This window comes from Sorex araneus, chromosome 5 (assembly GCF_027595985.1).
Source record: "Sorex araneus isolate mSorAra2 chromosome 5, mSorAra2.pri, whole genome shotgun sequence".
Taxonomy (NCBI): domain Eukaryota; kingdom Metazoa; phylum Chordata; class Mammalia; order Eulipotyphla; family Soricidae; genus Sorex; species Sorex araneus.
Window position 1 is genome coordinate 42,580,595 of NC_073306.1, and position 26,543 is coordinate 42,607,137.

The window sequence follows — 26,543 nt, forward strand, 5'->3', positions numbered from 1 at the left end:
TGGGCATGGCACTTGCCTTCTACACAGCTGACCTGGTTTGGTCCCCGGCACCCCTTAAGGTCCCCCAACCCTACCAGGAGTGATCCCTAAGCACAGAGCCAGGAGTTAGAATTGAATACTGCCAGGTATGACCCAGAAATTAAAACTTTAAAAATTAAAGTCAGTCTTACCCCTCCTTCCGGGATACCTGGGCTCTAGAGCAGGTGCAGGGCTGTGCCTGACATGCCCCCCTACCCCTGCCATCCCACCTTGCTCCCGCTGAGCAACCTGGCAGCAGATCTGGCTGTGGGCTCTCTGAGCCAGGGGTGCTGTCTTTGTTCCCGCACTTAGTGACTCACAGCTGCCCATGAAAACCCTTCACATCTGTTTGTTGAGTAAAGAAATGGGCTAGGGGAAGCCAGTGCTGAGAGGAAACTAGGACTGTGGGGCCTTTGCCCTCCTAGCACTGGGCAGTGGGGCGGGGGTATCTAGTTTAGCAACACTCGACTAGGCTCTGTGAGTCTGGTCTATGATTTGGTCTGAGGGTGCAGCCCCTGAACCCCCCAGCGCCACCCTCCAGTTTTGTGGGGTTAGATAGACTTGGAGCCTGGTTCGTTCCAGGCATGGGCATGAAAAGGCCCTTGGAGCCATCTCCTGACACGTGACTGGGGAGGATATCCTGGACTCCTCTCTCTCTCTAACAACAGAAAGAGGAAGGGCTGTGGGCCATTCATTCAGCCCTCAGTGCTCTGCAGGACTGTGGAAGAGGCTTTCAAAATGTGACCCTGCTTTCACTGTCCAGACCCCTGTGAGGTGGGCTTTATAAGCCCGTCCTCTGGGGAGGAAAATACTGCTGAGATATGCAAATGATTCTGACTAAGTCACAGACCTGAAAAGTCAGCCCTGGAATAGGTGCCTGGCTGGATCGACATGTCCCCACACCCTGCATGAACTTCCTGGGAACCAGCCCCATCGGACTCTATTTTCCTTGCGAGCAAATGAGATTTGAGAGGCTGAACTTTGCTGCACAACCAGAGCTGCCTCCACTCCCAGAGGGAGCCCGGTGCTACATGCAGCTGTCTTGTCCCTTCTCTAACTGTATTGCACTGGCTGAGATTTAAGATTTGCTACTTCGACCTAAGCCAGCAGTGGTCATGCGATGGCAGAGACAAGGAACTGGGCAGGAAGGGAGTCAGGGAAGGTGTGCGGAGGTGACATTAGGGACCATGTCTGTCTTCCTGCTGGGTCCCTGAACTCCTGTCTGCTTGTTCAGCTCCCTACTGCAGCCTTCCCAGGGCTCCTCTCCATGGTTTCCTTCTCGGTCAGACCAGCACCCAGCCCGGAGGCTCCATCCACTTCGGCTGCAACGCCGGCTACCGCTTGGTGGGACACAGCATGGCCATTTGTACCCGGCACCCCCAGGGCTACTACCTGTGGAGTGAGTCCATTCCTCTCTGTCAAGGTGAGAAGCACGTGGGAAAGGGGTGATGGGTGGCTCGGCTCCTACTCATATCTTAGACCGTACCCAGGAGCCATCATTGCCACATGATGAGGCTTTCCTCATTGATGATTCATTCATTCCTTCAGGAATAGATATTGAGGATGTAGGCTCTAGTCCTCAGGTATCCCTGTTCATAGAAGAACCTCACTGCATTCACTCGGTGGCTGTGTCACCCCACTCATGCAAATTGACAAAAGAATTGCTGTATCAGGGATAGAGACAGTGGATGAAAAAGAGGAACAAGAAGGGAGCTACCTCTTCTTGGAGGGAAAACTTCAGAAAGAAGCTTCTAGAAGCTCAGACTTCTAGAGCAGGTGTGAATTGGACTGATTTGCAAAAATAAAAACATTCCAAGTGACAACAAGACCAAATAGGTGCAGACTCAGAGAGAAATCAAAGCACGTGGCTATCAATAAGGCTGATTCTGTCTGAGGAGGAAGAGAGGGCATGGAAGGAGCAAGGATGGTGAGAGACCACCTCCTTATTCAGCAACCAAGGCTCAAATATGTGATATGTACAAGCCTCTTGTATGAGTTGTCTTTAGTGATGTAGAGGGATATTTCTTCCTTAAAGTAACACACATTCTAACTAGGAATCCATTTTAAATCTCTATGACAATGCATAGGAAAAATATTCCACTAACTGGGATCACTGCTGTTAACATTTTCAGGGATTTTCTTTAGTTCTTTATATGTTATTTATAAAAATGGCATCATTGGTGTACAGAACCCTTCATACTTTGTTAACATGCAGCATTTTGTTGAGTACTTTTCTTTGTCACTCTTTTAGTGGTTGAAGAGCAATATGGAAAGTAAGTCATTTTTTTCAAACAGTCCATGACTTATTGGTCATTATGTTTTCTATTTTTTTTTTTTGCTGCTGTAAATGTGACTGCTGTTAAAATTCTTATAACCCCATTTTTATCAGATCCCTATTTATTTTTTTAATAAATTCCCAGAAATGAGATTGTCGAACCTCCAACTGTGAAAAATCCACAGTTCTTGATACTTTTTGCCCTCCAGAAATTTCCCTTCATTTATACTCCCATAGCAGCATATGAAAGTTGCCTTTTGTCGCACATTCTCAACATGATGCAGTGCATTATGAAAAGGCAAGGGAGAAACTCTGCCAATTACGTAGATAGATACAGGAAATCACATTGATGCTTGATGTTCTGTTTTCTTGGTCCCAAGAGTGGTGACTTTCTCTTTAATGGCATTTGTTGTCATCTCTGACCTTCTCAACCTTCCAGCCTGTGCCTGAACTTTCTCCAGGAACAGAAACAATGTGTCATTAATATCCTATTGGCTGTCCTAAGCAAAGGTCGCGAGTCTGACAGTCCACAAATGGCATATGGCATTTGGCTTCAGTCTCCCTATCTCAGACGATGTCAACACAGACAATGCGTTCGTCCCTCCAGGCTCTGGGTGGAATATATCATGCGTCTAATCTCTTTTATCCTTCATCATTTGCCAAAATGGAGCCTACTAGACTTGTGTCCCTTCATCCCCATCCTGCCCTGTGCTTTTCCTCCCCATCCCCACCCCACATTTCCCTGAGTACCCCCCTCTCCTCAACTCAGCCATTCCCTCTGAGCTGGGAGTGCTGAAATCTTGGTTTCATGCCCACAAGCATACGCCCATGGTCACTAGCCAGAAAGGTGGCTGGCTTCCCTCCCGCCTCGAAGAGACCATAACTCTCCTGAGCAAGCACAAATGCTGTGGCCCTTTCCAAAGGAGGGGACTAATACCCCATATCCCACATGGCCCAGGGACAGGAAAGGCCTGACATTGTCCATTCCCATTGCTGCTTCCAAACCACAGACTTCTCTACCGTATGTCTCAGATTCTGAGCTTCCTCATACTCTCTCTCTCTCCCTTCCCTAGCAGGGACTCACCACATTGCTCTCCCTCAGACATTTCCTTCTGCCACATGCTTCCTTCAAGTGCTTGGTGGTTGTAACCCCTCCTTCCCTGGCACAGGAAGCTTTTCTTTTACCTGTAGGTGTGGGATACTGCGGTTTTGGCCTGGAGACGGTGGAACAAGTAAGGAATGGCCACTTGCCGTTCCAATTCCCCAGTGTCTCCAGGTTGACTCTATCTACGCAATGTCAGTGTAGATCTAAGTTTTCTTCCTAAAGAGTTCAAGGAGGCAGGGGAATTAGTTGATCAGAGGAGACCCTAATGCCATCAAAGAAACTTAAAAGTTGTACTCTTAGGGCAAAAGAGCATCACAGTTAAATGTCTCTTATTTCCTCATTCCTTCTGTTTTCTTGAACCTCTTTTGATCTTACAGCAACTCTTTGGAGTCTTCTTTCATCTTGAAAAGCCATGCCCTTTTCCTCTTGATTGCACATCTTTTCCTTGCATCATAAGGGAGCCCCTAGTCTTATTGGTTTCTTGTTGGTTCTAGAAATTCTTGTAGCATCTATCATCATTGTTAACCATTATTGATTGGACTTTCTTCTGCTTCTCTAGCTCTGAGAGTCTAGATGTCTAGATCAGTTATCAAAGATGGAGGTAGATGAGGGACATATATCCTAATTAATCTCAGTCCCTTTATAATCACTCTGAATTATCAAAAGTGGAAACCATTTGGAAGTAATTTCTTTTAAAGACAATACTTGGGACCAGAGAGATAAGACAAGGGGTAAGGCACTTGCCTTACATGTGGATAATCCTGGTTCAATCCCTGACCCCACATAAGGTCCCCACATAAGAGCACTTCCAGGAAAGTGATCCTTGAGTACAGAGCCAGGAGTAGGTCCTAAAGTAAGCCAAGAAAGAGTAAGTAACCACTGGGTGTGACCCAAAGTAAAAATAAATAAATAAATAGATAAATAAATAAATAAATGCAAGCTACTATTACTGCTGAGTTTTACATTACTCCTGCAAACATAATGCTGACCCTATTCCTTATAAAGTAATAACCCTGTTATTTTCCCGCACTTCTTTCTCTCCTAAATTGTTACCTTGAGTTTCCTTATTTTGTACTCTGAAATTAGTTCTGACATTTGTATAGACCCTATCCTTCCCCTTCTTGTTTTTCCCCCTTTTCAACTGAATATATAATTTTAAGTAAATTGTTCAGAAAAAGGTGGTGAGAGTTAATATTTATGAGTCATTAAATATCTGAAAGCATCTGTATTTTTATCATCCCTTGTACTTGCTAGGTTGACTAAAATTCTAGGTTATGTCTTTGAGAGTGTTGAAGACATTGTTTCATTATCTTCCAGCCAATATTCCTGCAGGTGATCAATCTGTTGCCAGTCTGATTTCCATTCCTTCACAGGAAGGACACATGATCAACCTCATTTTAGGAGCCTGTGGTAACTGTGAGTTTAGTCTTCCCAGGCTCCGTGATGGCACATTTATGAGTGGGTGAACTTCATCTCCAGCCCTTGACCTGAATACTTGTGTTTCCATCAGCTCTAAGAAACACTCACCTGTGATCATTCCATCCCTCCACTTTCTCTGTGCTCCCTTTCTGGAAATCTAACCAGTTTAATGTTGGACATCCTAGATGTAGACCTTCCTAAGCTTTTGATTATTTCCTCTCATTTCAGTCACAGTCTTTCTGGATCATGTTCTGAGAAATTTCTTCTAATCCCCAGCCCTTCTATTTAATGTTTACTTTGGCATTCATATTTTAAGTTCAAAGAGCTCCTGTTCTTTTGTTGTTATTATTGTTTTCAAATCACCTGCTCTAATTTTATGAGTATCATGTCAGCTTGACTTTTTCAAGATATCAATAACTGGAAGTTGAAATATGATATATCTTCTGCTTCTTGAGTTAGTTTTGTTCCCTAAAGGAGACTTTTTTCATTTCTAATCTAATCTTCATTTATCTTTATGTTGCTGGTTTTGTTTATATATATATAGTTATAACTGACTTCATACTTTTTTTCCAATTTTATTGAGAAATAGCTGACATAATTGATTGTTCCTATGTTAAGGTATAGACTAGGTTCATTTTTTTCCAGGTTTCAGATGTGGGTTATTATTATTATTATTATTATTATTATTACATAGGTATTTTTGCTTACTTTATCTCTCCCCCAAGCAGAAAGTTGAGCATGTAACAAAGATAAGCAGTCAAGGAATAATCTTTAGACTTAAAGTCCCTAAATCCTGAACTTAAAAGAGATTCATTTTGGGACTCACGTTGCTAGTATACTTTGACAACCCTTGCTATCTCCAAGTTATTTCTCTTTTCCTTTTCTCTTAAATTAAAAAAAAAAAAACCCTCTTGCTTTGGGAATAGATTCTCAACTGCCACTGTATTTGGGAGAAAGGACGGAGGAAAACTGGATCCATTTTGTGCTCCGCTCACTCTTTATTTCAGATTGTGGCTTCTTTGTATTCATTTACTCAGGTTCACACTCTGTCTTCCAAAGTTTTTATCGAATCCCCACTGCTGATGATCCTCTCATTTTCTTTCATTTTTTCATATAATATTTCCTTTTATTAATATTTACTATAATTGTTCTGGAGCCCCAGGGAAAGGGAAGATAAAAAGTACATTCACATAATGCCATCTTGAACCAGGCATGCTCATGATAATTTTTTTAACCTTGTCTAGCTCTGTCCTGTGGGTTTCCTGAGGCCCCCAAGAATGGAATGGTTTTTGGCAAAGAATATACAGTGGGGACCAAGGCTGTGTACAGCTGCAATGAAGGCTACCACCTCCAGGCTGGAGCTGAGGCCACAGCCGAATGTCTGGAGACCGGCCTCTGGAGCAATCACAACAAGCCCCCACAGTGTGTCCGTGAGTCCTTCAGCAGTGGGAGCAGTTGGGGGGCTGGACCGGGCAACTGACTGCACAGATTCCCGGAGGGAGTAAGCTAAATGCTCAGTAGTGTGAAGAAAATACTCGCAGGGCAGCTGGGGACTCAGGAAGCAGAGACGGGCAGGTGATGTCATCTGTGGACTTGGGTTCCCACTCAAAATTGCTCTCAAAGCATCAACAGGTCTTTGCAGTCCTGAATGATTTCCACAAACCACCAGAGAACTCAGAAATGGAGACTGGAGAAGTAGGATAGCATATAGGGCACTTGCCTGCAGCCAACTCGGGTTCGATCCCTGGCACCACTATGGTCCCCTGAGCCCAGCCAGGAGTGATCTCTGAGCTCAGAGCCATGTGTTCCTCCCTCCCCACCCCCCACTACCCCCCCACACACACATAAAGAGAATTCATAAATGACCTTGTGTACTTCCCTTTAGATAAAGATTGTCCAAAAGTTTGCCCGAATGTCCTTTAATCATAAAATTCTAAAAGGTCAGGATGCCCTTGAACTCTAATAAGTGACTCACAAACTGTCCCAATGAGCCACACCCAGAACAAAGACACAGGATTTTGTTTTTGTTTGGGCCTGGCTGTGCTTCATAAAATGTTTTTAATAGCTCTCCGTTGTTTTAAAATTGAAAACAAAATTACACGAAACTGTATGTTTCTAGCTTATCTTAAAAGTCATATTTAGGGCCTGGAGCAATAGCACAGTGGGTAGGGCGTTTGCCTTGCACACGGCCGACCCGGGTTCGATCCCCGGCATTCCATATGGTCCCCCAAGCACTGCCAGGAGTAATTCCTGAGTGCAAAGCCAGGAGTAACCCCTGTGCATCGCTGGGTGTGACCCAAAAAGCAAAAAAAAAAAAAAAAAAAGTAATATTTAACCAGATAGAACTTGTAGTCTCACCTCCAACAGTCACTGGGTCGCCCTCTCTTTCTGGCAGGTAGGCAGGAGACCCACAAGCTCTGGTTGGCCACAGTCACTAACCTGCCCACTTCATTCCTTTCCCAAACCTACCTGGGGACTGAAAACTCTTACATTCATCATTACTGTAGTCTCTGCCCATCCCAAGCTCTGGACTCCTACCAGCGTCTGCCATAATTCCCCAGTCATCCTCCTCCCTGCCTTTGTCTCCCCAGCTGTCACCTGTCCGGATATCAGCAGCATCAGTGTGGAGCACGGCCGATGGAGGCTCATATTTGAGACACAATACCAGTTCCAGGCCCAGCTGATGCTCATCTGTGACCCGGGTTACTACTACACTGGCCAAAGAGTCATCCGCTGTCAGGCGGATGGCAAATGGAGCCTTGGGAACTCTATGCCCACCTGCCAGAGTAAGTCCAAGAGGGGAGGGTGGGCAAATTTGGCCCAGTCTCATCCATGGGACAGAGAGAAGAGACAGAAAATATATGTGTCTTGTGTGTAGGAGTGGAAGGAGGTGTTTACCTCTTTCTGAACTCTCACCTGGAATCAGGAACTGAGGAGATACCTATTTCTTTAATAATAACAACAATAATAATAATCACTGTATCACTGTCATCCCATTGTTCGTCGATTTACTCGAGTGGGCACCAGTAACGTCTCAATTACACTCAACCCTGAGATTTTAGCAATGATTGGAGGCTCTTTCAGGGTCAGGAGAATGAGACTTATTGTTACTGTTTTTGGCATATCGAATACGCCACAGGTAGCTTGCCAGGCTCTGCCATGCGGGCGGGATACTCTCAGTAGCTTGCCAGGCTCTCCGAGAGGTGTGTGAGTGTGTGTGTGTGTGTGTGTGTGTTTTACTATACTTGGGATATGAATAAACCACGGGGAGCTTACCAGGCTCTCCCAAGTGGGAAATAGACTCTCAGTAGCTTGTCAGATTCTCCAAGAGGGAGAACTAGGCTATTAGGCAATGCGGCAACGCGCTTCTGGGAGCTTGGTTTTATAGCCTCTGAATGTTGGCCATTGATGGGATTACATGGGCAGTTTCTGGGTGTGACTGCCTAGCTACTGGAAAATGGGGGATCTGGGTGGAAGAGGCCCAGTCCTGATCCAAGCAGGCTTGGAGATCTTGGCCCAGGGTCCTGCACACCTAGGTTCCTCTGCTGGTTCCTTCATGCGTGAGGCACATCTGAATGTGTAGAGTAGCCTTGAGCATGGCTGTGGCTGGGTTCCACATATTCTAATAATATATTATAGTATATAATAATAATAATAATAATAATAATAAATCTAACACCTTTCAAAAACTGCCTTGGCAGAGGGGGAAGCACTCGCTAGTTCATTGTTCAGCATTCCTGCCAGGTACTGATAGAACTACAAAGACAAAAGGGTATGACTCCTGCCCCCCAAAGGGCTCCTAGGAGAGGCAGGGAAAGAAGTGGTGAGGACGCAGCCTGATGAGATCAATGACAGGAGGCGTTTCAAGACTTGAGTGTTTCTGGCAGCATTGCCAGTTGGGAATCCCTTCTCCCAGGTAACGCCACCCTGGTCACTGCCACGGCCCATGTGTGCCAACATGTCAGGTTGAACCACTTTTGTTTGGTCCCTTACTCTTGCTACTCAGAAGGAACATGAGCCCCTCCTCTTGGTACTGGCTTAGAGAACACCTTGTGGTCTTTTCAGTCATCTCCTGTGGCGAGCTCCCCGTCCCGCCCAGCGCACACCGCATCGGAACTCTGTCCATCTATGGAGCAACAGCCATCTTCTCCTGCAACTCCGGGTACACGCTGGTGGGCTCCCGGGTGCGGGAATGTATGGCCAACGGGCTCTGGAGTGGCTCCGAAGTCCGCTGCCTAGGTAAGGGACTCACCAGGTCCACCCTGCCCCTTCTCCCTGCACAGGGCACCTTAGGCCTTTCCAAAGTCATATCCCATTTTTCAACAGTATCATTTCCGCCTTTGGTCATGAAATGCTTTGTCCAGTCACCAGCTATTGGCATCCCTCATAGCCGATGGCTAAACCCAACTTCTCTTGAGCTACCCAAGAGAGTGAGAAGAACTTCAGATCTGCTGAGCAAACTTTCCAGAGGTTCTCATCTGATCAATAAAAACACTTTACAAGGGGCTGGCACAGCGGGTAGGGCATTTGCCTTGCATGCGGCCGACCCGGGTTGGATTCCCAGCATTCCATATGGTTCCCCAGCACCGCCAGGAGTAATTCCTGAGTGCAGAGCCAGGAGTAACCCCTGTGCATCACTGGGTGTGACCCAAAAAGCAAAAGAAAAAAAAAACACTTTACAAGCTGGAGAAGTAGTACTAAAGTTAAGGCATTTGTCTCGACAAGGCTAAGCCTGGTTCAATCCCTGGCACTACATATGGTCCCCCAAGCCCTGGCAAGAGAGATTCCTGAGCACAGAGCCAGGAATAAGCCCTAAGGTTAGCTGGGTGTGCCACAGTCACCCCACCCTCACACCAAAATAACGCATCCCAGTTTTACTAGCACCTTATGATAAGCAAAGTTCCCATGCTACCTCCAGGAAATATAGACGCATTTCCAACACACTGATATTAGCAGACTTTATATGCATATATCTTGCTTATATATTTGTATATAAATGCAATCATGGTATACATAAATACATTGTCATTTTCTTATTTTGTGTTTTACATATCACATATGTCCATAAAATATACATAATATCTTACATTGCAAGAAGTCTAAGGACAATGGGCAAAGCCATCATTTTCATTTCCACCTTGGCTAAACCATTCTCTGCCCAAACCTCTCAGGTTCTCTCTCTGTCACTTCCTCCAACTCCAAATGCAGGCACCTGTGACACAAGCCTAACCACAGAGACTGGCTGGTGTGTTCCCTGGGGAACAGCTTTCACAGTCTCAGCCTTTGTTAGAGACACAGTTGTGAGTCATTTCACACAAAGAGTACAAATGCGTGTACCACACTTGGCCCAAACCCCACCCTTTCTTGGTTTTGTTTTTGTTTGGGGGTGGGGCCCCACACCTGGCTCTGCACTCAGGGATCACTCCTGGTGGGCTTGGGAAACTATATGGGCTGCTGGGGATTGACCCCTGGCTGAGTTTCAGTATCCTTCTCGGAGGGGCATCAAGCCCTCACGGCAGTAGAGGTTGGGTAGAGTCTGGTTGGTGAGGAAATGAGGGATTCTTCCAAAGATAGGGAGATGATGGTGGTCGTTTCTTACCCTGTAGACACAAAAACAAACGCTTGGAAATGAATGCAAGTTTGGAGCCTGGGGCTGCCATTTCTGTCCTTTCTAGGATTCTTGAAGTCATGCCTCGCTGGCTACTCATGTGGGAAGTGAGAAACACTAGGGGCGTTTGGGTCCAGGGTCCTTTGCCCCGCCATCCCTGTTCTCCATGGCTTCTCTTTTGTTCTTTTTCTCCATCCCACTCCACAGCGGGACACTGTGGGACCCCTGAGCCCATTGTCAACGGGCACATCAACGGGGAGAACTTCAACTACCGGGGCAGCGTGGTCTACCAGTGCAACGCGGGCTTCCGCCTCATCGGCATGTCTGTGAGAATCTGCCAGCAGGACCACCACTGGTCGGGCAAGACCCCTTTCTGTGTGCGTAAGTATGTTATCCACTCTCCCTAGCCGTTGCTAGAATCAACATGGACTTTCTCCTTGTTCTCTTGAGTAGGATAGCTACAGGTTGTATATAATCTGTTCCTTTTTTCCCCAGAGATGGAGTCGTTACATCTGCAGTATTCAGTGTCATTGTTCATAGTTTTTTCCTTTCTTATCACTACCTTTATGAAATCTTGTGGTTTACTTCTCTGTTCATGTTTTGGTTTTTGACTTGGTCATTGAATAATTAGTTTCATTCTTTTGATTTTTTTCATTGTTGTTGATGTGTTTGAGGCTATACATTTTTCTTACCACTGCTTTGTTTCATAAATAAAAATGATTATTTTATCACGGGTTAGGCTTTTTTTTATTTTAGTATTAATGTCTTCTTTTACCTGGAAATACTTGAATAGGAAAGTGTGGTTTAATTTATTTTCAACTGGAGGGGCTGTTTTAATTTTTGTTATTTATTACTAATTTTATTGCTCTTTATATATTATTTCCATTTATAAGATTTAATGATGCCTTCTTTGATAACCTAATATTTTATCAATTGTTATGAATGTTCCACATGAATTTGCAAAGATAGATAAATAAGATGTAAAGTTCTATATATAACTCTAGGTGTGTCTTATAGATTATGGTGCTTCTGTTTTCTATGTGATTACATATTATTTTGGTTCACTTGATCTATTTTGTTCAGAGAGATAGGTTTTCAAGTTGTCTATTATTGGTGCACTTCTATATAATTTTCTTGAATAGAAGGAAAGAAAGTTTCCTGCAGTCTCAACTACATAAAGACAGTTACTGTTATTTAGTCCACAGATATTCATAACAGCTATGTCTTCTTTTTCTTCTTCTTTTTTTTTTTTTGGCCACACCCAGTAGTGCTCAGGACTTACTCCTGGCTCTGTACTCAGGGATCACTCTTGGCAGGCTCTGGGGACCCTATGGGGTGCCAGGGATCAAACCCAGGTCAGCCACATGCAAGGCAAATGCTCTCCCTGCTGTACTTACCCTTCCCACCGCAGTCTTCTTTATGGTTTGTCGTTTTAGCCTTTCAGATGTCTTATCATGTCTAATTAACTCCTTAATTGTCTTAGCTTGAATTACCTTATCTTAGCTTGAACACCTGATATTAGGCTTACATCCCATATTTTTATCCTTCTACTATTTGTCATTTATTTTCATTTTTTGGAATTGCTTGCCTAGGTGTGTCTCTTAAATGAAGTGAAGAGCTGGGCCTTGCTTGTAAGCCAGTTTGAAAATCTTTTTCTTATAGGAAGTCCATTCGAATCATTTATATGTATTGACAGTACTTATCTGGTCTTAATTCTGTCATGGTTTGTATGATAATTAGATGTAAATATATACCATTTATTTCAGTAGATGAGTGTTTTCCTTTACCTTTGTTTCCTTTGGTATTTAGGAAAAATATTTTTTGTTGTAAAAGAAATTCTATTCAAGATAAGGAAAGGTGACAAATATTAAAGGTGACAAAGAGATGTTTTTAAAACTCCTAAATCATAATGTTTAATGTATATATAATATTTAGGGATAGTCATACATAAATAACACACCCACTATCTTTGCATATGAAAAGAACAGAAAAGGCAAGGAAAACAAATAGAAGCTTATTAATAATATAAAACTTTTTAAAAAATAAACTCAAAATAGGTAAGGGGGAACAAAAAATTACCATATAAAAGATAGACATTTTGTAATTGTAGCATTTTAATTTCATTAATTCCTTGTTTTCTTTAACTTTAATTTACTAATTCTACTTTTTTATTCTCTCTTCCTGTTTTCAGTTGCATCTTCTGCTTCCTCAAAATATAAAATGTTTATTAGTGTTTATATATTATTACTCTTCCCTTCTTCCTACCTTTATTTTATTCCTCAATCTATCACTAAATATATATTTATATATTTTATATATAAATCATATAATTTATAATTATATATTTACATATAATTAAGAGTTCCCCAATGCTGCTAACATTTTCCCAATTATCTCTTAGTAAGGTCCAGATCAATCTCTGGCAGATTCCTTAACTGTGCTTTCTTTTCACAATATTCCTTCAAGTTCCTCTTCATGTGCAAGACTTCTACTGAGGACAGATGGATGGGATATAAAATCATTCACAATGATTATTCTTTGACTTTCTTTAAATGGCTCGTCCATAGTTACACTTTTGTTGACATGTTGCTCTTGGTAATTTTAATATTTGTTTTATTAATTAGTGATTCTTAGAGGTTATTGGTAATGCTTCTGGTGACCCTCATGATTTTTTCCCCTTTATCCTTAAGGTTAACATTTTGACCATCATGTGCCAAGGGTTGAATATTCAAGTTGCTGTTCCTGGATATCTGTGGATCTTGGAATATATATAGATTCAGGTGTTCTTTTATTCCTGAAACATTTTTTATTATAATTTTAAACATTCATTCTGGAGTTTTCCTTCGACATCATTTCCACTTACAGGTTTGCTGAATCTTCTTTGCACTTCTTTTTCAGCTTCTGCCTCTGTAATCATTTTTACTCCTTTCTTTACCTTGTTCCAATTTTCACAGTTAATTGTTGTTTTAATACATGTTACTAATTTTTTATTTAACTTCTTTTGAGCCTCATAATTTAGCCATTATTCTTGAAATCATTTTTGTCTTTTTCCTCAATTCTTTCCTGTGTGAAATCTATTTTTCTATTTCCATCCACTTTTTGTTCTTTTCTAAAAGTTTTGGGTTGTTTTTTTTCATCTTCTGATGCATAAGATGACTTTTCCTATCTCCAAATATCTATTTGTGAACATTCGGCTTAGCATGTCACTATATTTTATTTTATACTTTAAAAAGCAAAATTGTTGGTGATGAGTTTTTTGCCAACTGAGATGTTTTTGTCCTCTTCCATTTTCTTACAGTAACTGTGTAGATTTAGAAAATATTTTGAATTCCATTCATAACTGTAGAGTGCTTTACAAAAGTCACTATTACAAAGTATTACAATTCTCTCTCTCTCTCTCTGCCCTCTGATATCTGTCTGTCTTGGCCTCCTGTATGTGTGGGGCAAGGGGGGTATTTCTCTCCCCCACCCCACTCCATTTATTTGTTTTTTTCTCTTTCTTTTCATCCAGAAGTAATGAAGGAAACTCATACACATTCTATGTCCCTTTCCTATAGCCAAAGCACTGACACACAGACTCTTCCTTCAGTACATTTGCATTTGAATTTACCCAACAGTGAATTAAGGGCGATATAGGGCTATTCCCTTGACCCTCTATTCTCTTTTTCATGCAGCTTTGTACTCCAACCAAAATTTGCATCAGAATCGAAAAATCCTTCTGCTTAAGTTTAGTGTTAATTTTCCTACTTATATAACTTCAAACTCAAGGAAACTCAAAGTTTAGAGCAAACTTTATCTTCTAGTTAGGTTGAAGGGCTGGACTTTCCATAGTTCTCTTTGCTCTTCTTATTAGTATGCATTTTTTTAATTTGGGTAGCACACCCCATTGTTCTTAGAAGTCTGAAGTAATGTTCAAGTTGCTTCTCTCTTTCAAGACCTTTAAATGAACATTAAGTGCAAGTTTTTATTCTTAGTTGTTATAAGAGATGTTTTTGTTTCGAATCCCTCTTCGTTTAGTTTTTTATATATAAGATAGCACAATAAGATGAGACTCAGTAAGCAAGACATGAAAATTAGTCTTAATAGCTTTATAAGTGTTAGGTTTACAAAAAGCAAGACCCATCTGTACTGTCACTTTTCCAGATGAGCATAAATAAAGCAGATTTGGTTTCATCCAGAAGATATAAATCAAATGGTTTCAGGAAATTGGAACAGAATGTGTGCAAAGAGACTTGGCCTATAAATAATAGAGAATGTGAGAGCTTGGAATTAAATAGAGAATTTTTCTGGTCTAAATATACTTGGTTTTAGAGCCGGTCCATATCAAAAGGCTGAATGTAAAGTAATTGAGTACTCAGGCTCTGGACTTAAATTACCTGGGTTCAAAGCCCAGTTTTTCCGGTAATATCTATGAATATACAACTTTAGATGGGTTAGTTTATGTTTGTTTGTTTGTTTTAGTATGTTTCTTAATCTATAAAAAAGACAGATATCCCAAAGAGTATCGAGAGAGTTAAATAAACCAATACACATAAAACGGTTGGACAGATGCCTGGAGTAAATGTAAAACGGATGCTGCTGCTGTGGTGATGATAAAGATGGAAATGGTGGAGGTGATGATGGTGGTGGTGGTGGTGGTGGTGGTGGTGGTGGTGGTGGTGGTAGTGGGGATGGCTGTGGTGGTGACGATGATGATGATGGTGACAATGATGGTAGGAGTGGTAGTGGTGGTGATGGTAATGGTGGTCCTGGTGCTGATGGTAGCAATGCCAGTGATGGTGGTGGTAGAGATGGTTGTGACAATGGTGGTGGTGGGAGCAGTGATGCTGGTGGATGTGGGCTTGCGATGGTGGTAGTAGTGGTGGTAGCAGTGATGGGGATGGTAGTGATGGTGATGGTAGTGGTGGTGGGAGCAATGGTAGTGGCAGTGACGGTGGTGTTGATGGTGGTGATAGTGGTGGTAGAGATGACGGTGACAGTGGAGGCGGTTGCAGAGGTGATGGTGGGGGTGGGCGGGATGGCAATGGCAATTGTAACATCGGTAGTGGTGATGCTGATGGGTCTGGAGGGTGGTGATGGTAATGATGATGTTGGTAGCGATGGTGGTGGTGCCACGACTCTGTCACATTGCAGAATCCAGAATCTCTTACACAGAACCAGAGTACAGACACTTCTGTCTGAAGGAGGAAGCAGGAGTTAAAGAACAGATGGTTTTGTTTACTCTATACTCAGCACCCTTTTAGTGTAATCCCATATAAATTTAAGATTTCCACTTTTTGTGTGTATTTAATAGTCCCAACAATGTTCAGGACTAATTCCTGGCTCTCCAATCACTCCTGACAGGCTCAGGGGACCACATAGGATGCCAGGTCAGCCATATGCAAAGCAAGTGACTTACCCACTGTACTATCACTTGGGTCCAAGATTTATATTATTAACCAAATTACCTACAATTTTCAATTCCCTTTTATGCTTCCTCAGATTTCTTGCCCAGTCCACACATAGCTAATTTTCAATGAGTGAGCTCTTTTCTGAAAAATCCAAACTCTGTTTCCTATATTTTTATTCTCAGCAAATAGCTAAAGCAAAGGGTTAAGATGGCTTAGAATCAGAAAAGCTGGGCCCTGGAGTATATATACTCTTTACAGTGGGTGCTCCTTAAAGAAGCCACCTGGCTCCTCTGAAGGCATCATTCTCGTTTTCTGTAAGGGTATATGGTACTTACCTCATACTTACCAATATATGGTTGTGAGGATTAAATGAAATAATCCTTAAAAACTTAAGTTGTTCGGGGGGCTGGAGAGATAGCACAGCGGGTAGGGCGTTTGCCTTGCACGCGGCCGACCCGGGTTCAAATCCCAGCATCCCATATGGTCCCCTGAGCACGGCCAGGGGTAATTCCTGAGTGCAGAGCCAGGAGTAACCCCTGTGCATCGCCAGGTGTGACCCCCCCCAAAAAAAAAAAAAAACTTAAGTTGTTGGAGCTGAAGCGATAGCACAGTGGGTAGGGCATTTGCCTTGCATGCGGCCGACCTGGGTTCGATTCCCAGCATACCATATGGTCTCCTGCCAGGGGTAATTCCTGAGTGCAGAGCCAGGAGTGACCCCTGTGCATTGCTGGGTGTGACCTAAAAGAGCAAAAAAACAAAAAAACAAAATACTATGTTGTTAACTGATTTGACTACTTTGCTTTCTATCTTACAGCGATAACAGAACCCAAGAGACCCTCCTACTCCCTCCCCTCCCCAACATACACACACATTTCTCCTTGTCTAAATTCATCTTTGTTGCCACCACACACACACACACACACACACACACACACACACACACACACACACACAGAAGAGTCTTTGATCAAGCCCAAGACTGATTGTCTATATATACCTTCTCAGTGAGCTTACTCAGGAGCAGCTGTGAGCGTCTCCAGCAATGAAGAATGCAGATGTGCAGACAGTGGGATAGAGGCAAAGGGTATGAGGCAGGACCGCCTGCCTGCGTGGCAGAGAGCAACCACCCAGACCTAACAGTCTGTGAAGAGTCTCAGAACAATCTCCCCCAAACCCCCAGCCACAACACATCTTCAGGGAAGAGTATTTGTCCCCATGAAGATTTCAAGAAATAAAGGTTGAAAGAAGGAGCCAGAGAACGTGAAGTTTGGCTGAGAGCTGATCTCCACTGATGGTGTGAGAAATGCCAGGAAGGAAGAGCTTTTAGGGTGTGGTATCACAGGAAGACTTACCTTTCTCCAATTCTGGTTGCAGCAATTACCTGTGGACACCCAGGAAACCCCATCAATGGCCTCACTCAGGGAAACCAGTTTAACCTCAACGATGTGGTCAAGTTTGTTTGCAACCCTGGGTATGTGGCTGAGGGGGCTGCGAGATCCCAGTGCCTGGCCAGCGGGCAGTGGAGTGACATGCTTCCCACCTGCAGAAGTGAGTCCCCCCTCTTCTTCTCCCCTTCCTCACACCATACCTCTTCTCACCCAGGGCCCTGTCACCTGCAAGCCAAAGCCAGTGACGTATTTCATGAAATAAGAGGGTCATAAGTGGGATTTTATTAAGCACTGAATATAGTGATGCAAATGTTCATCATTAATTTGTAAAAATAGCTAACAAAATTTCATCTTCCAATGTAGAATAGGAAAGAACTTTTCATGTGTATGTTTCATCATTATCCTATTGACCCTCATTCTTTTGGTTTGGGGGCCACACCTGGTGGTGTTCAGGGATTACTCCTGGTTCTGTGCTCAGGAAGCATTCCTGGTAGGGTTCCTGGCAGGGCACTATATGTGGTGCCAGAGATTAAACCAGTGTTGGCCACATGTCAGGCAAGCACCCTGCCTACTGTAGTAGCTCTCTGGCCTTAAGTTCCGTTCTTGATGAAAGAGAATAATAGGTAGTAGTTAGAGTTAAACCTAAAAATCCAGGAGTGTGGGAATTGGAATAATTCAGGAAGAAGAGATGAGAACTTTAGAAGCAGGCTCTGAGCAAGGTTGCTCTGGCTCAATCTGAACTTCACAGGGAACTGCTTCCAATTCCTTCAAGGCTGTACCAAGCAGCTGTGGGGTGAACACAAGTTGCCTGCCTTGTCCCAAGATTGCCAGCAGACTCCAGGCATGGGTGTGGAGACAGAGCAGGCCCAGTCCCAGCCTGGAGCTGTGCGAGTCTCCAAGGCCATGAGGGCTGAGATCCCCAGGGACTTGGTTCCTCATCACAGCATTTGGGGTGCATGGTGACCAACTGTGCAACGTATCATGTGTTGTTTGTTACGCTGTTTTCAAATGAGGTTTTAAATAAGCTGAGATTCCATCACAATGTGTCCCCGAGTATAGCCCTTTCCTAACATAGGAAGGTGTGGTTTTGAATGAGATAGGTCAGAGTACTGGGAAATCTGCCAGGATCTCATATAGTGCCTTCAGTTGAGTATATATTTGGGCAGAAAAGGTTGGGGGGTGGGGGGCTGGAGTGATAGCACAGCGGGTAGGGCATTTGCCTTGCACGTGCCCAACCAGGGTTCGATCCCCGGCATCCCACATGGTTCCCCAAGCACCGCCAGGAGTAATTCCTGAGTGCAGAGCCAGGAGTAACCCCTGAGCATTGCTGGGTGTGACCAAAAAAGAAAAGAAAAGAAAAGAAAAGAAAAGAAAAGAAAAGAAAAGAAAAGAAAAGAAAAGAAAAGAAAAGAAAAGAAAAGAAAAGAAAGGAAAAGAAAGGAAAAGGGTGGGGACTGTGTCTCTAGGGAACTAGTAGCCCCTTCTCAAAAACTCTGCTTCACCTCCCCGGAGAAGATGCAAATCTACTTCCCAACAACAGCTCCCCCCAGTCCACGGGCCTCTCCCAGGTAACAGATGCAGGGGGGTTTGGAGTCAGACATAGGAGGTCACATCCTCAGGAGTCCCAGGGCCCCACATGTTCCCACCCCCACCTCGGCCTGCAGTGACCTTACTAAGATGCAGGTCAGATCAAGTTTTGCTCTTTCAAACACCTGTAGGAGTGCCCACCTCTCCAGGTATTTGCTGGTACCCATCCCACGTGGTTTATGGCCCCTGAGATTAGCCCAGTCCCACTCTCTCCTCCCACTACCTCCCCCCCTGCCTCACCCCTGCACTGAACAGCAGCCACACTGAGCTTCATCCATTTTCTTCCACATGCCCGGTCCTCATACACCCCCGGGACACCCTGTCGATTTCTTTGAATACTTTCCTCCCTGTCCCCTTCAGCAAACTTCTTTACCGGAGTACTTTGACTCTGGGATCTTTACCGGGGTACTTTACCCGGTACTTTACCGGGGTACCCTCTGGGATCAGCCTCCTTGTCACAGCATCTCAGAAACTTTTCCCAGCCCAACCCCTGGCCAGATGCTCTGCCAGGTGCCTCCAGACCATTCTCAACTGGCTCTTTCCAGAGAGCTGATCAAACAGGATAATTGCGTGTTTGTCCTTTTCTCTCTAGACCAGCAGTTTTCAGCGGAGGGTTTGTCCATTGACCTGTCCGAATGGGGTTACACATATCTGGAGTCTTTGGAGCTGTTAAAACAGGAGGACTCCTATGGGCATCTGGTGACTTAAGGCCTGGGGGTGCAGCCAGACACCCTGCAGTGCACAAGCGCACCCTCACCGCTAATCACCATCCACTCGAAAGGTGCCCAACACCAAGACAGAAAGCCCCAGTCTGGGTTTGCAGTTCCAGGGCGTCCTCACTGCCTGGCGTGCTGTCGCTCTCCATGCCTCAGCGAGGCCGGCTCCCCCCGGGCGGACACACCAACTTTCAGTACGGCTGGAGATTAAAACTACCGGCACTGTTACAAAAAGAAAAATGGGTAGGAAAAATATTTTGAAAGCAAAGGCACATATCCCAGGTTCACAACGATGTTGTCACAATTCTAAAATATGCCTCTGATTTTGAGTCAAGCTGCTTGAAAAACACTTTAACATTTAAAAGTCAAATGTATCCCCCAGGATACTAATATCTCCCTGAAAACGCTCCTAAGAGTGATTAAGCCCACGTCCAGTGAGCCCTGCTCACAGCCCTGGTAAGTCAGCTCAGACGAGTCGCGTTCCAGCTGTGGGCAAGTCATTTCTCTGGGGTGGGGGAGACGAGGCACGCAGGCCCTCAGGGCGCGCAGGCAAATCACAGGAGCCTGATGGAGTTGTCGGCCTGGAAGCACAGAGGAGGGAGGGTACCCAGGCTCTGAAGGGGATGGCTGGAGGAGCAGTCTCGGGACTAGCTCACCCGCTGTGCAGGCTCCTCCGCTTCCGTTGCCAATTCTGTTCCACAAGCATTGCCGCCTGGGAACATGCACCTCTTGGGATTTCCAGCTTATCATTTAAAAGACTGTGAAGATCCTCGCATCCTTGTTGCTGTATCTAATTGTCTGTTGTTCCATTGCAGTCATCAACTGCACCGACCCTGGGCACCAGGAGAACAGTGTGCGTCAAGTCCATGCCAGCGGCCCACACAGGTTCAGCTTTGGCACCACTGTTTCTTACCAATGCAACCATGGCTTCTACCTCCTGGGCACCCCCGTCCTCAGTTGCCAGGGCGATGGCACGTGGGACCGTCCGCACCCCCAGTGTCTCTGTAAGTAAATAATACCATTCACTCAGAAGGACCACTGCAAAGTCTTGTGCACTTGTGCACTGCAAAATCTGCACGATAAAGGATCAGTGTGTGTGTGTGTGTGTGTGTGTGTGTGTGTGTGTGTGTGTGTGTAGGAAAAGAGAGAGAGAGGGACAGAGAGAGAGAGGAGAGAGAGAGAGAGAGAGAGAGAGAGAGAGAGAGAGAGAATCATTGTCATTCTGGCTTCGTATTTGGACATTAGAGCCTTTTGATCTTTGTTGGGCTTGATGCCTTGCAAGATTATGTCTTCTTCCTCCCTGGCTAGAGGCCTGGTTTCTTTCCTCTTTGCTGGCACCAAGCTCCAGGGTTTCCCTTCCACCAAACCAACTGCCTCTTGGGATAATGTCTCTTTCCTTCCTTGCTCTTCCTGAGAGACAACACAGGAACCTTTTTTCTCTGCAAGGTCTAGAGCAGAAATGCCACCATCTCTAGAAGTAGGTAGACCTGCATTTGCTTCTGGGTTTGCCATAAGACAAGATACAAGAGAACAGCCCATGGACCTGTCAGTCCCCATTTTCCATCTGTAAAAATGGTGCCCGCATTGATCCTGTAGAGTTATTAGAGGATTCCATGATACGGTCCATTAAAAGTGCATTTATAGTATCAGCTCATAGTAGCCACTCAGTAATCAAGAATTGCTTTCATTCTTTTTAGAAAAACTAAACTGTGGGAGGTGACTTGTTTTTAAAAAAAAAAAAAATTTAACAGTGGATATGTTGGAAAATCCTGACATCTAGCTGCTAACCTCACACGGCCCCATAAAGAAATCCCTTTGTCTCCTGCTTGCCTTTTGGTCTAGAAGGTAAAGCCTTGAATCAATCTCCCCTGTCTTTCTGGTATTAGAAGTGAAGCTGTAAGGGGGGAAAGTGGGTGGTAAGTTGTATCCATTCAGCAGTCTGGACTCCTTTACACCTTGTGCCTCTCCCTAGGCATGACAGAACACTAGAATATCTTCTCACTGCCCTTATTTCTCTTGAGGGCGTCATCTTGCTGGCCTGTCCCATTTGTGACTGTCACGTTGGTGTTGGAAATGGACAGCCACCTCTGCATAATGTTGCCTACCAAAACTCAGAGTCCTTGGAAGTTTCAAATGATTATACTTCCTGGAAAATTAAGCTGTTATCATAAGAAAGTAACTCTTCAGAGTTTCTTTTATTTTGTTCAAAACCTCTCAGGTCGAGTCGCTGGCTTGTATAGTAGCTCCCTGTTTCACTTTTTGAGGAACTGCCAAATTCTTTTTCCAAAGTAGCTATACCGTGTTCCCACCAGCGGTCGAAGAGGGTTATTCTTCCTCATCAGCTGCATCTGTATTGTCTGCTTTTGCCATCATGGGCACACTGGAGGTGTGAACTGGGATCTCACTGCAATCTCACAGATACACAAAGATACTGAGCACCTTTTTATGTGCTTATTATCTACTTCTATCTCATTTAGAGAAATCTCTGCTCCATTTCCTTGCCCATTTCTTAAGTGATGGTATTTCTTTGTATTGTTGTGTCTTAAAAATACCTGTGTATTGTGAATACTGCATTCCTATCAGATATATGGTTTGCAAACATTTTTTCCTGATCTGTGGATGATTTTTTTTACTTTCTATATAATCTTCTGTGATGCATGAACATTTTAATTTTAATAAAGTCCAATTCATCTATTTTTTTCTTTTGTTGCCCAAGCTCTGGGGGGAATATTTATGAAGCCATTGCTAATCCAATGTCATATCATACAAATTCAAGATCATTCATCTATGCAAACACATCGTTCTTCTTCTATGTTTCTAAATTTTCTTTTTCTTACTTAACTGCCCTCTCCAGAACTTCTAGTACATGTTAATTAAAAGTGACAAATATTTGCATTTTGTTTTATTTTGGGGCCACACCCAGCAATGCTCAGGGGTTACTCTTGACTCTGCCCTCAGGAATTACTCCTGACAGTTTGTCAGTGCTCAGGGGATCATACAGATGCCTGGGATCAAAGCTAGGTTGGCTGCATGCAAGGCAGGTGCCTACCCACTATACTATCTCTCCAGCCCCATACATTCTTAATTATTTTGTTTATTTTCTTTACAGAAAACTTGAAGTCTGTAAGTATTAAGTATGAATGCTAACTGTGAATGTTTTTGTAGATTCCCTTTATCAGTTTGAGGGGTTTCCCCTTCCATCTTTGCCTACTTTATTGAGTATTTTTATCTTGAAAGGGTGTTAGATTTTGTCCAGTTCCTTTTGCATCTGTTGAAATGATCATATTTTCCTTCATTCTATTTATATGGTTTATTACATTGATTAATTTTCTTATGTTGAACCACTCCTGTATTCAGAGAACAAATCACACTTGGTCACAGTATAATCCTTTTGATATGCTGCAGGATTTGGTTTGCTAGTAATTTTGTTGAGGTTTTTGCAACTATGTTCATAAGGGATGTTGGTCTATAGTTTTCTTTCCTTGTAGTTTTCTTTCCTTGTAATGTCTTTAATTTTGATATCAAGGTAATTCTGGCCTTATTGGATGAGTACAAAAGTGTCCTTATATTTTGATTTTTTAATCATTTTTACTTAGTAGGGGGATTTACAATATTGTAACTCATACTTTCCATGGACACATCATCCCAAAACCACCCTCACCTCCAGAGATCCCTCTTGCCTCCACCAGTGTCCCAAGAACCCCTCCCACCTACCCCAATGTGCTTTCAGCTCTATTGACAAAATTTTCAGTTCGGATTATTTTGATCATACTCTTACTATGTTTCTTTTTGTTGTTGTTGTTAATCTCATATTTGCGATAGAGTTCTCTTTTCTTTTTTTTCCTAAATGTGGAGTGGTGACACCTACACATAAAAAGATAATAGAGCTAAATTTCTGGAATTCCCCAATGATAAACCTTTTTTTCAAAAACTATCTTTTGACAGGTATGTAAATTTTTAATTAATAGCATGAACAATTTATGCTGATATATTTTAAGATTTACATGAAATAGATAAATCCTACAAATACTAAGTTAGTAAGAGTGAAGAAAGTTTAGAAACATTTATAGGGAGATAGTGATGGGCCTATAAAAGTTTAAAAGGCCAAGAGTTTGTCTTGCCTTTTAAGGAGCTCCTTTAATGTTTCTTGCAAGATGGGTTTCAAGGCTATGAATCCCCTAAACCGTTGGCTGTCTCTGAAGCTCTGTTTTGTTCCCTCAAATCTGAATGATAACCTAGCTGGATAAGGTAAAGTTCTCATTTCATTGAGGTTTTTTGTTTTGTTTCATTTTACTATATCCCTTCTAGCTTGTAGAGTCTCATTTGATAGATCTGCTGTGAATTTTATGGATTTTCTCTTTTTTTTTCTTTTTGAAGTAAATAGATTTTATTTAGAGGTTTCTGAGGGAAGGAGGAAGGGATAAGTGGAAAGAAAAAACAGTAGGAGTAACGCGCTCAAGAAAGAACGCGGCCTTCTCCAAGGGTGGAGGAAGCTCTACACACATTCTAGCACTGGACACGAAAGCATGAAAGTACACATCTCAAGGGGGGAGATGCGGGTGACACATGTGCTCGGGCACCACATGTGCTCGGCCACATGGACACAAGCAGCACATGGGCTCAGGCAGCATATGCACCAATATGTATTTTCTTTTGCATGTAAATTACTTTTTTAAAAAAATTTTTTTGCTTTCAATATCCTGTCTCTGTCTTTTTTGGATTCTATCCTATCCTCAGCACCATGGGGCCTAATGAACATAGCTTCCTTGAATTCTTGACTCAACCGAAGACCCAGTTGGCCAAGAACTGCTGTGAGGGGCCTGGGCTTCTTGAGCACCGCTTGGGAGGTGCCCTCTAAGATGAACCCTAATATAGATTATGGACTTTGGGCAATGATGATTTGTTAATGTGTGTTCTTTGCAACAGTTACATCACTGTATATCACTGTGGTATATATAGGGTATGGAGAATGAGGGAGGTTATTTGTGTGGGGTGGATGAGTGGACTAGAGTCCCAGCCCGCAGGACTAGTCAACATGGGTAACCGGGAGAGGGTGCGCAAGTGGAAGAAAGAGAAAGAGAGAAGAATGGAAGCGAGACAAGGCTATGATCAAGCAAGCAAGCAAAAGCAAAAGCTCTTGGCCAACCAGGTCTTTGGTTGAATCAAGAATTCAAGGAAGCTGTGTTGATTAGACCCCATTGTGCTGAGGATAATTTGGGCCACCCTGACAATGCTCAGAGGCAGCAGTGCTCAGAGGACCATGTGGTTGCAGGAATCTGATCAGACTCAGCTGCATGTGCCTTCGCCCCTATTGCATCTCTCCAACCCTCACTAAAGTTCATTTCTTATGTTGTTTATTCCATTGCATTTATTCTTCAGTTTTGGTAGTTTGTGTATCTATACATGCTTCCATTTAATTTGAGTTATCTAATTGATTGTCATAAGTTCATAGTGTTTCCCTAGCATCTCTTGTATTTGTATTTTGGTAAGTCCAGTTATTGGTAGTGTCTCTGATTTTCTAACTTTAGTCATTTGAATTTCATCTCCTCTCTCTCTCTCTCTCTCTCTCTCTCTCTCTCTCCCTCCCTCCCTCCCTCTCTCTCTCTCTCCCTCCCTCTCTCTCTCTCTCTCTCCCCCGACTAGCTACCTGCTTGTCAATTTTGTTGACCTTTAAAAAAAAAAACTTTTGGTTTTTCACATTTTCCCTGTCAATTTTATATTTAATTATTCTTACCTGTGGTACTTTATATTTGCTTTTTTGTGTTTGCTTTGGTCTTAGTTTGATCTTTTTTTCATTTCCTAAAAGAAAATTTAGGGTGCCAGTTTGATATATTTCCTCATATCTAATTTAAGTTTTGCAGCTATAAATTTTCCTCTGAACATTGCTTTCTCTGGACCCCTTAAACTCTGGTATGTTATTTATTTTCATTTTTGTACATCTCTAAGCATTTTCTCATTTTTATTACAATTTATTCCTTTTTGTTTGTTTTTGGGGCTACATTCAGCAGTGCTTAATCATGGCTCTGAGCTCAGGAATTACTCCTGGCAGGCTCGAGGGACCATATGGGTGGCGAAGGATCAAGCCCAGGTTGACCAGGTACAAGGCAAGCCCTACCCACTGTTCTATCTCTCCAACCCCTTGAAACTTATTCCTTGACCTATTCCTATTTGGAAGAGTGTTTTTAATATGTATAAATTAGTGAACTTTCAAAATTTATTGCTTTGTACTTGGAGGACATACTTTTTGTTATTTCATGAGATAGGCTTCCAACTATGGGAGCAATATTCTTGGTCCTTGTGTCTACTGTCCTTGGGTGTCAGTTTCATGTTATGTTATTTTATATTTCACAAATAAGTGCCATCCTTCTGTATCTATTCCTCTCTTTCTGACTCATTCCACTTAGCATGATACTCTCCATGACCATCCACTTATAAGCAAATTTCATGACTTCATCTTTCCTAAAAGCTGCATAGTATTCCATTGTATAGCTGTACCAAAGTTTCTTTAACCAGTCGTCTGTTTTCGGGCACTCGGGTTATTTCCAGATTCTGGCTATTATGAACAGTGCTTCAATGAACATACTGTTGCAGATGTCATTTCTACTGTGCTTTTTTGCACCCTCGAAATATATTCCCAGAAGTGGTTATTGTGGGGGTCATATGGAAACTCAATTTCTAGTTTTTGAAGGAATGATTAGCGATGTAGAACATTTTCTCACGTGCCTTTTGGCCATTTGTACTTTTTTTTTTGAGGAAGCTTCTGTTCATTTCTTCTCCCCATTTTTTGATGGGGTTGAAGGTTTTTTTCTTGTACAATTCTACTAGTGTCTTGTATATCCTGGATATTAATCCCTTATCAGATGGGTATTGGGTAAATATTCTTTACCATGAGCTCTCTCTGTATTTTGGACACTGTTCCTTTTGAGGTGCAGAAGCTTCTTCTTTTAATGTTGTCCCATTTGATTATGTTTGTTTTTACTTGCTTGGTCAGTGGTGCTTCATCCTTAGAGATTATTTTAGCTTCAATGTCATGGAAG

At 43.0% G+C, this 26,543-nt stretch overlaps 1 protein-coding gene across 1 annotated transcript in view; it reads left to right on the top strand.

The window, feature by feature from the left end:
• Positions 1–26,543, top strand: part of CSMD2 (CUB and Sushi multiple domains 2) — a 608,999-nt gene that overhangs the window by 534,797 nt on the left and 47,659 nt on the right. The window contains exons 49-55 of the mRNA XM_055138092.1: positions 1,253–1,441; positions 6,062–6,247; positions 7,409–7,603; positions 8,883–9,056; positions 10,633–10,806; positions 17,190–17,363; positions 20,322–20,510. Of these exons, the coding sequence (XP_054994067.1) occupies positions 1,253–1,441; positions 6,062–6,247; positions 7,409–7,603; positions 8,883–9,056; positions 10,633–10,806; positions 17,190–17,363; positions 20,322–20,510 (1,281 nt within the window). The remainder of the gene's footprint in view (positions 1–1,252; positions 1,442–6,061; positions 6,248–7,408; positions 7,604–8,882; positions 9,057–10,632; positions 10,807–17,189; positions 17,364–20,321; positions 20,511–26,543) is intronic.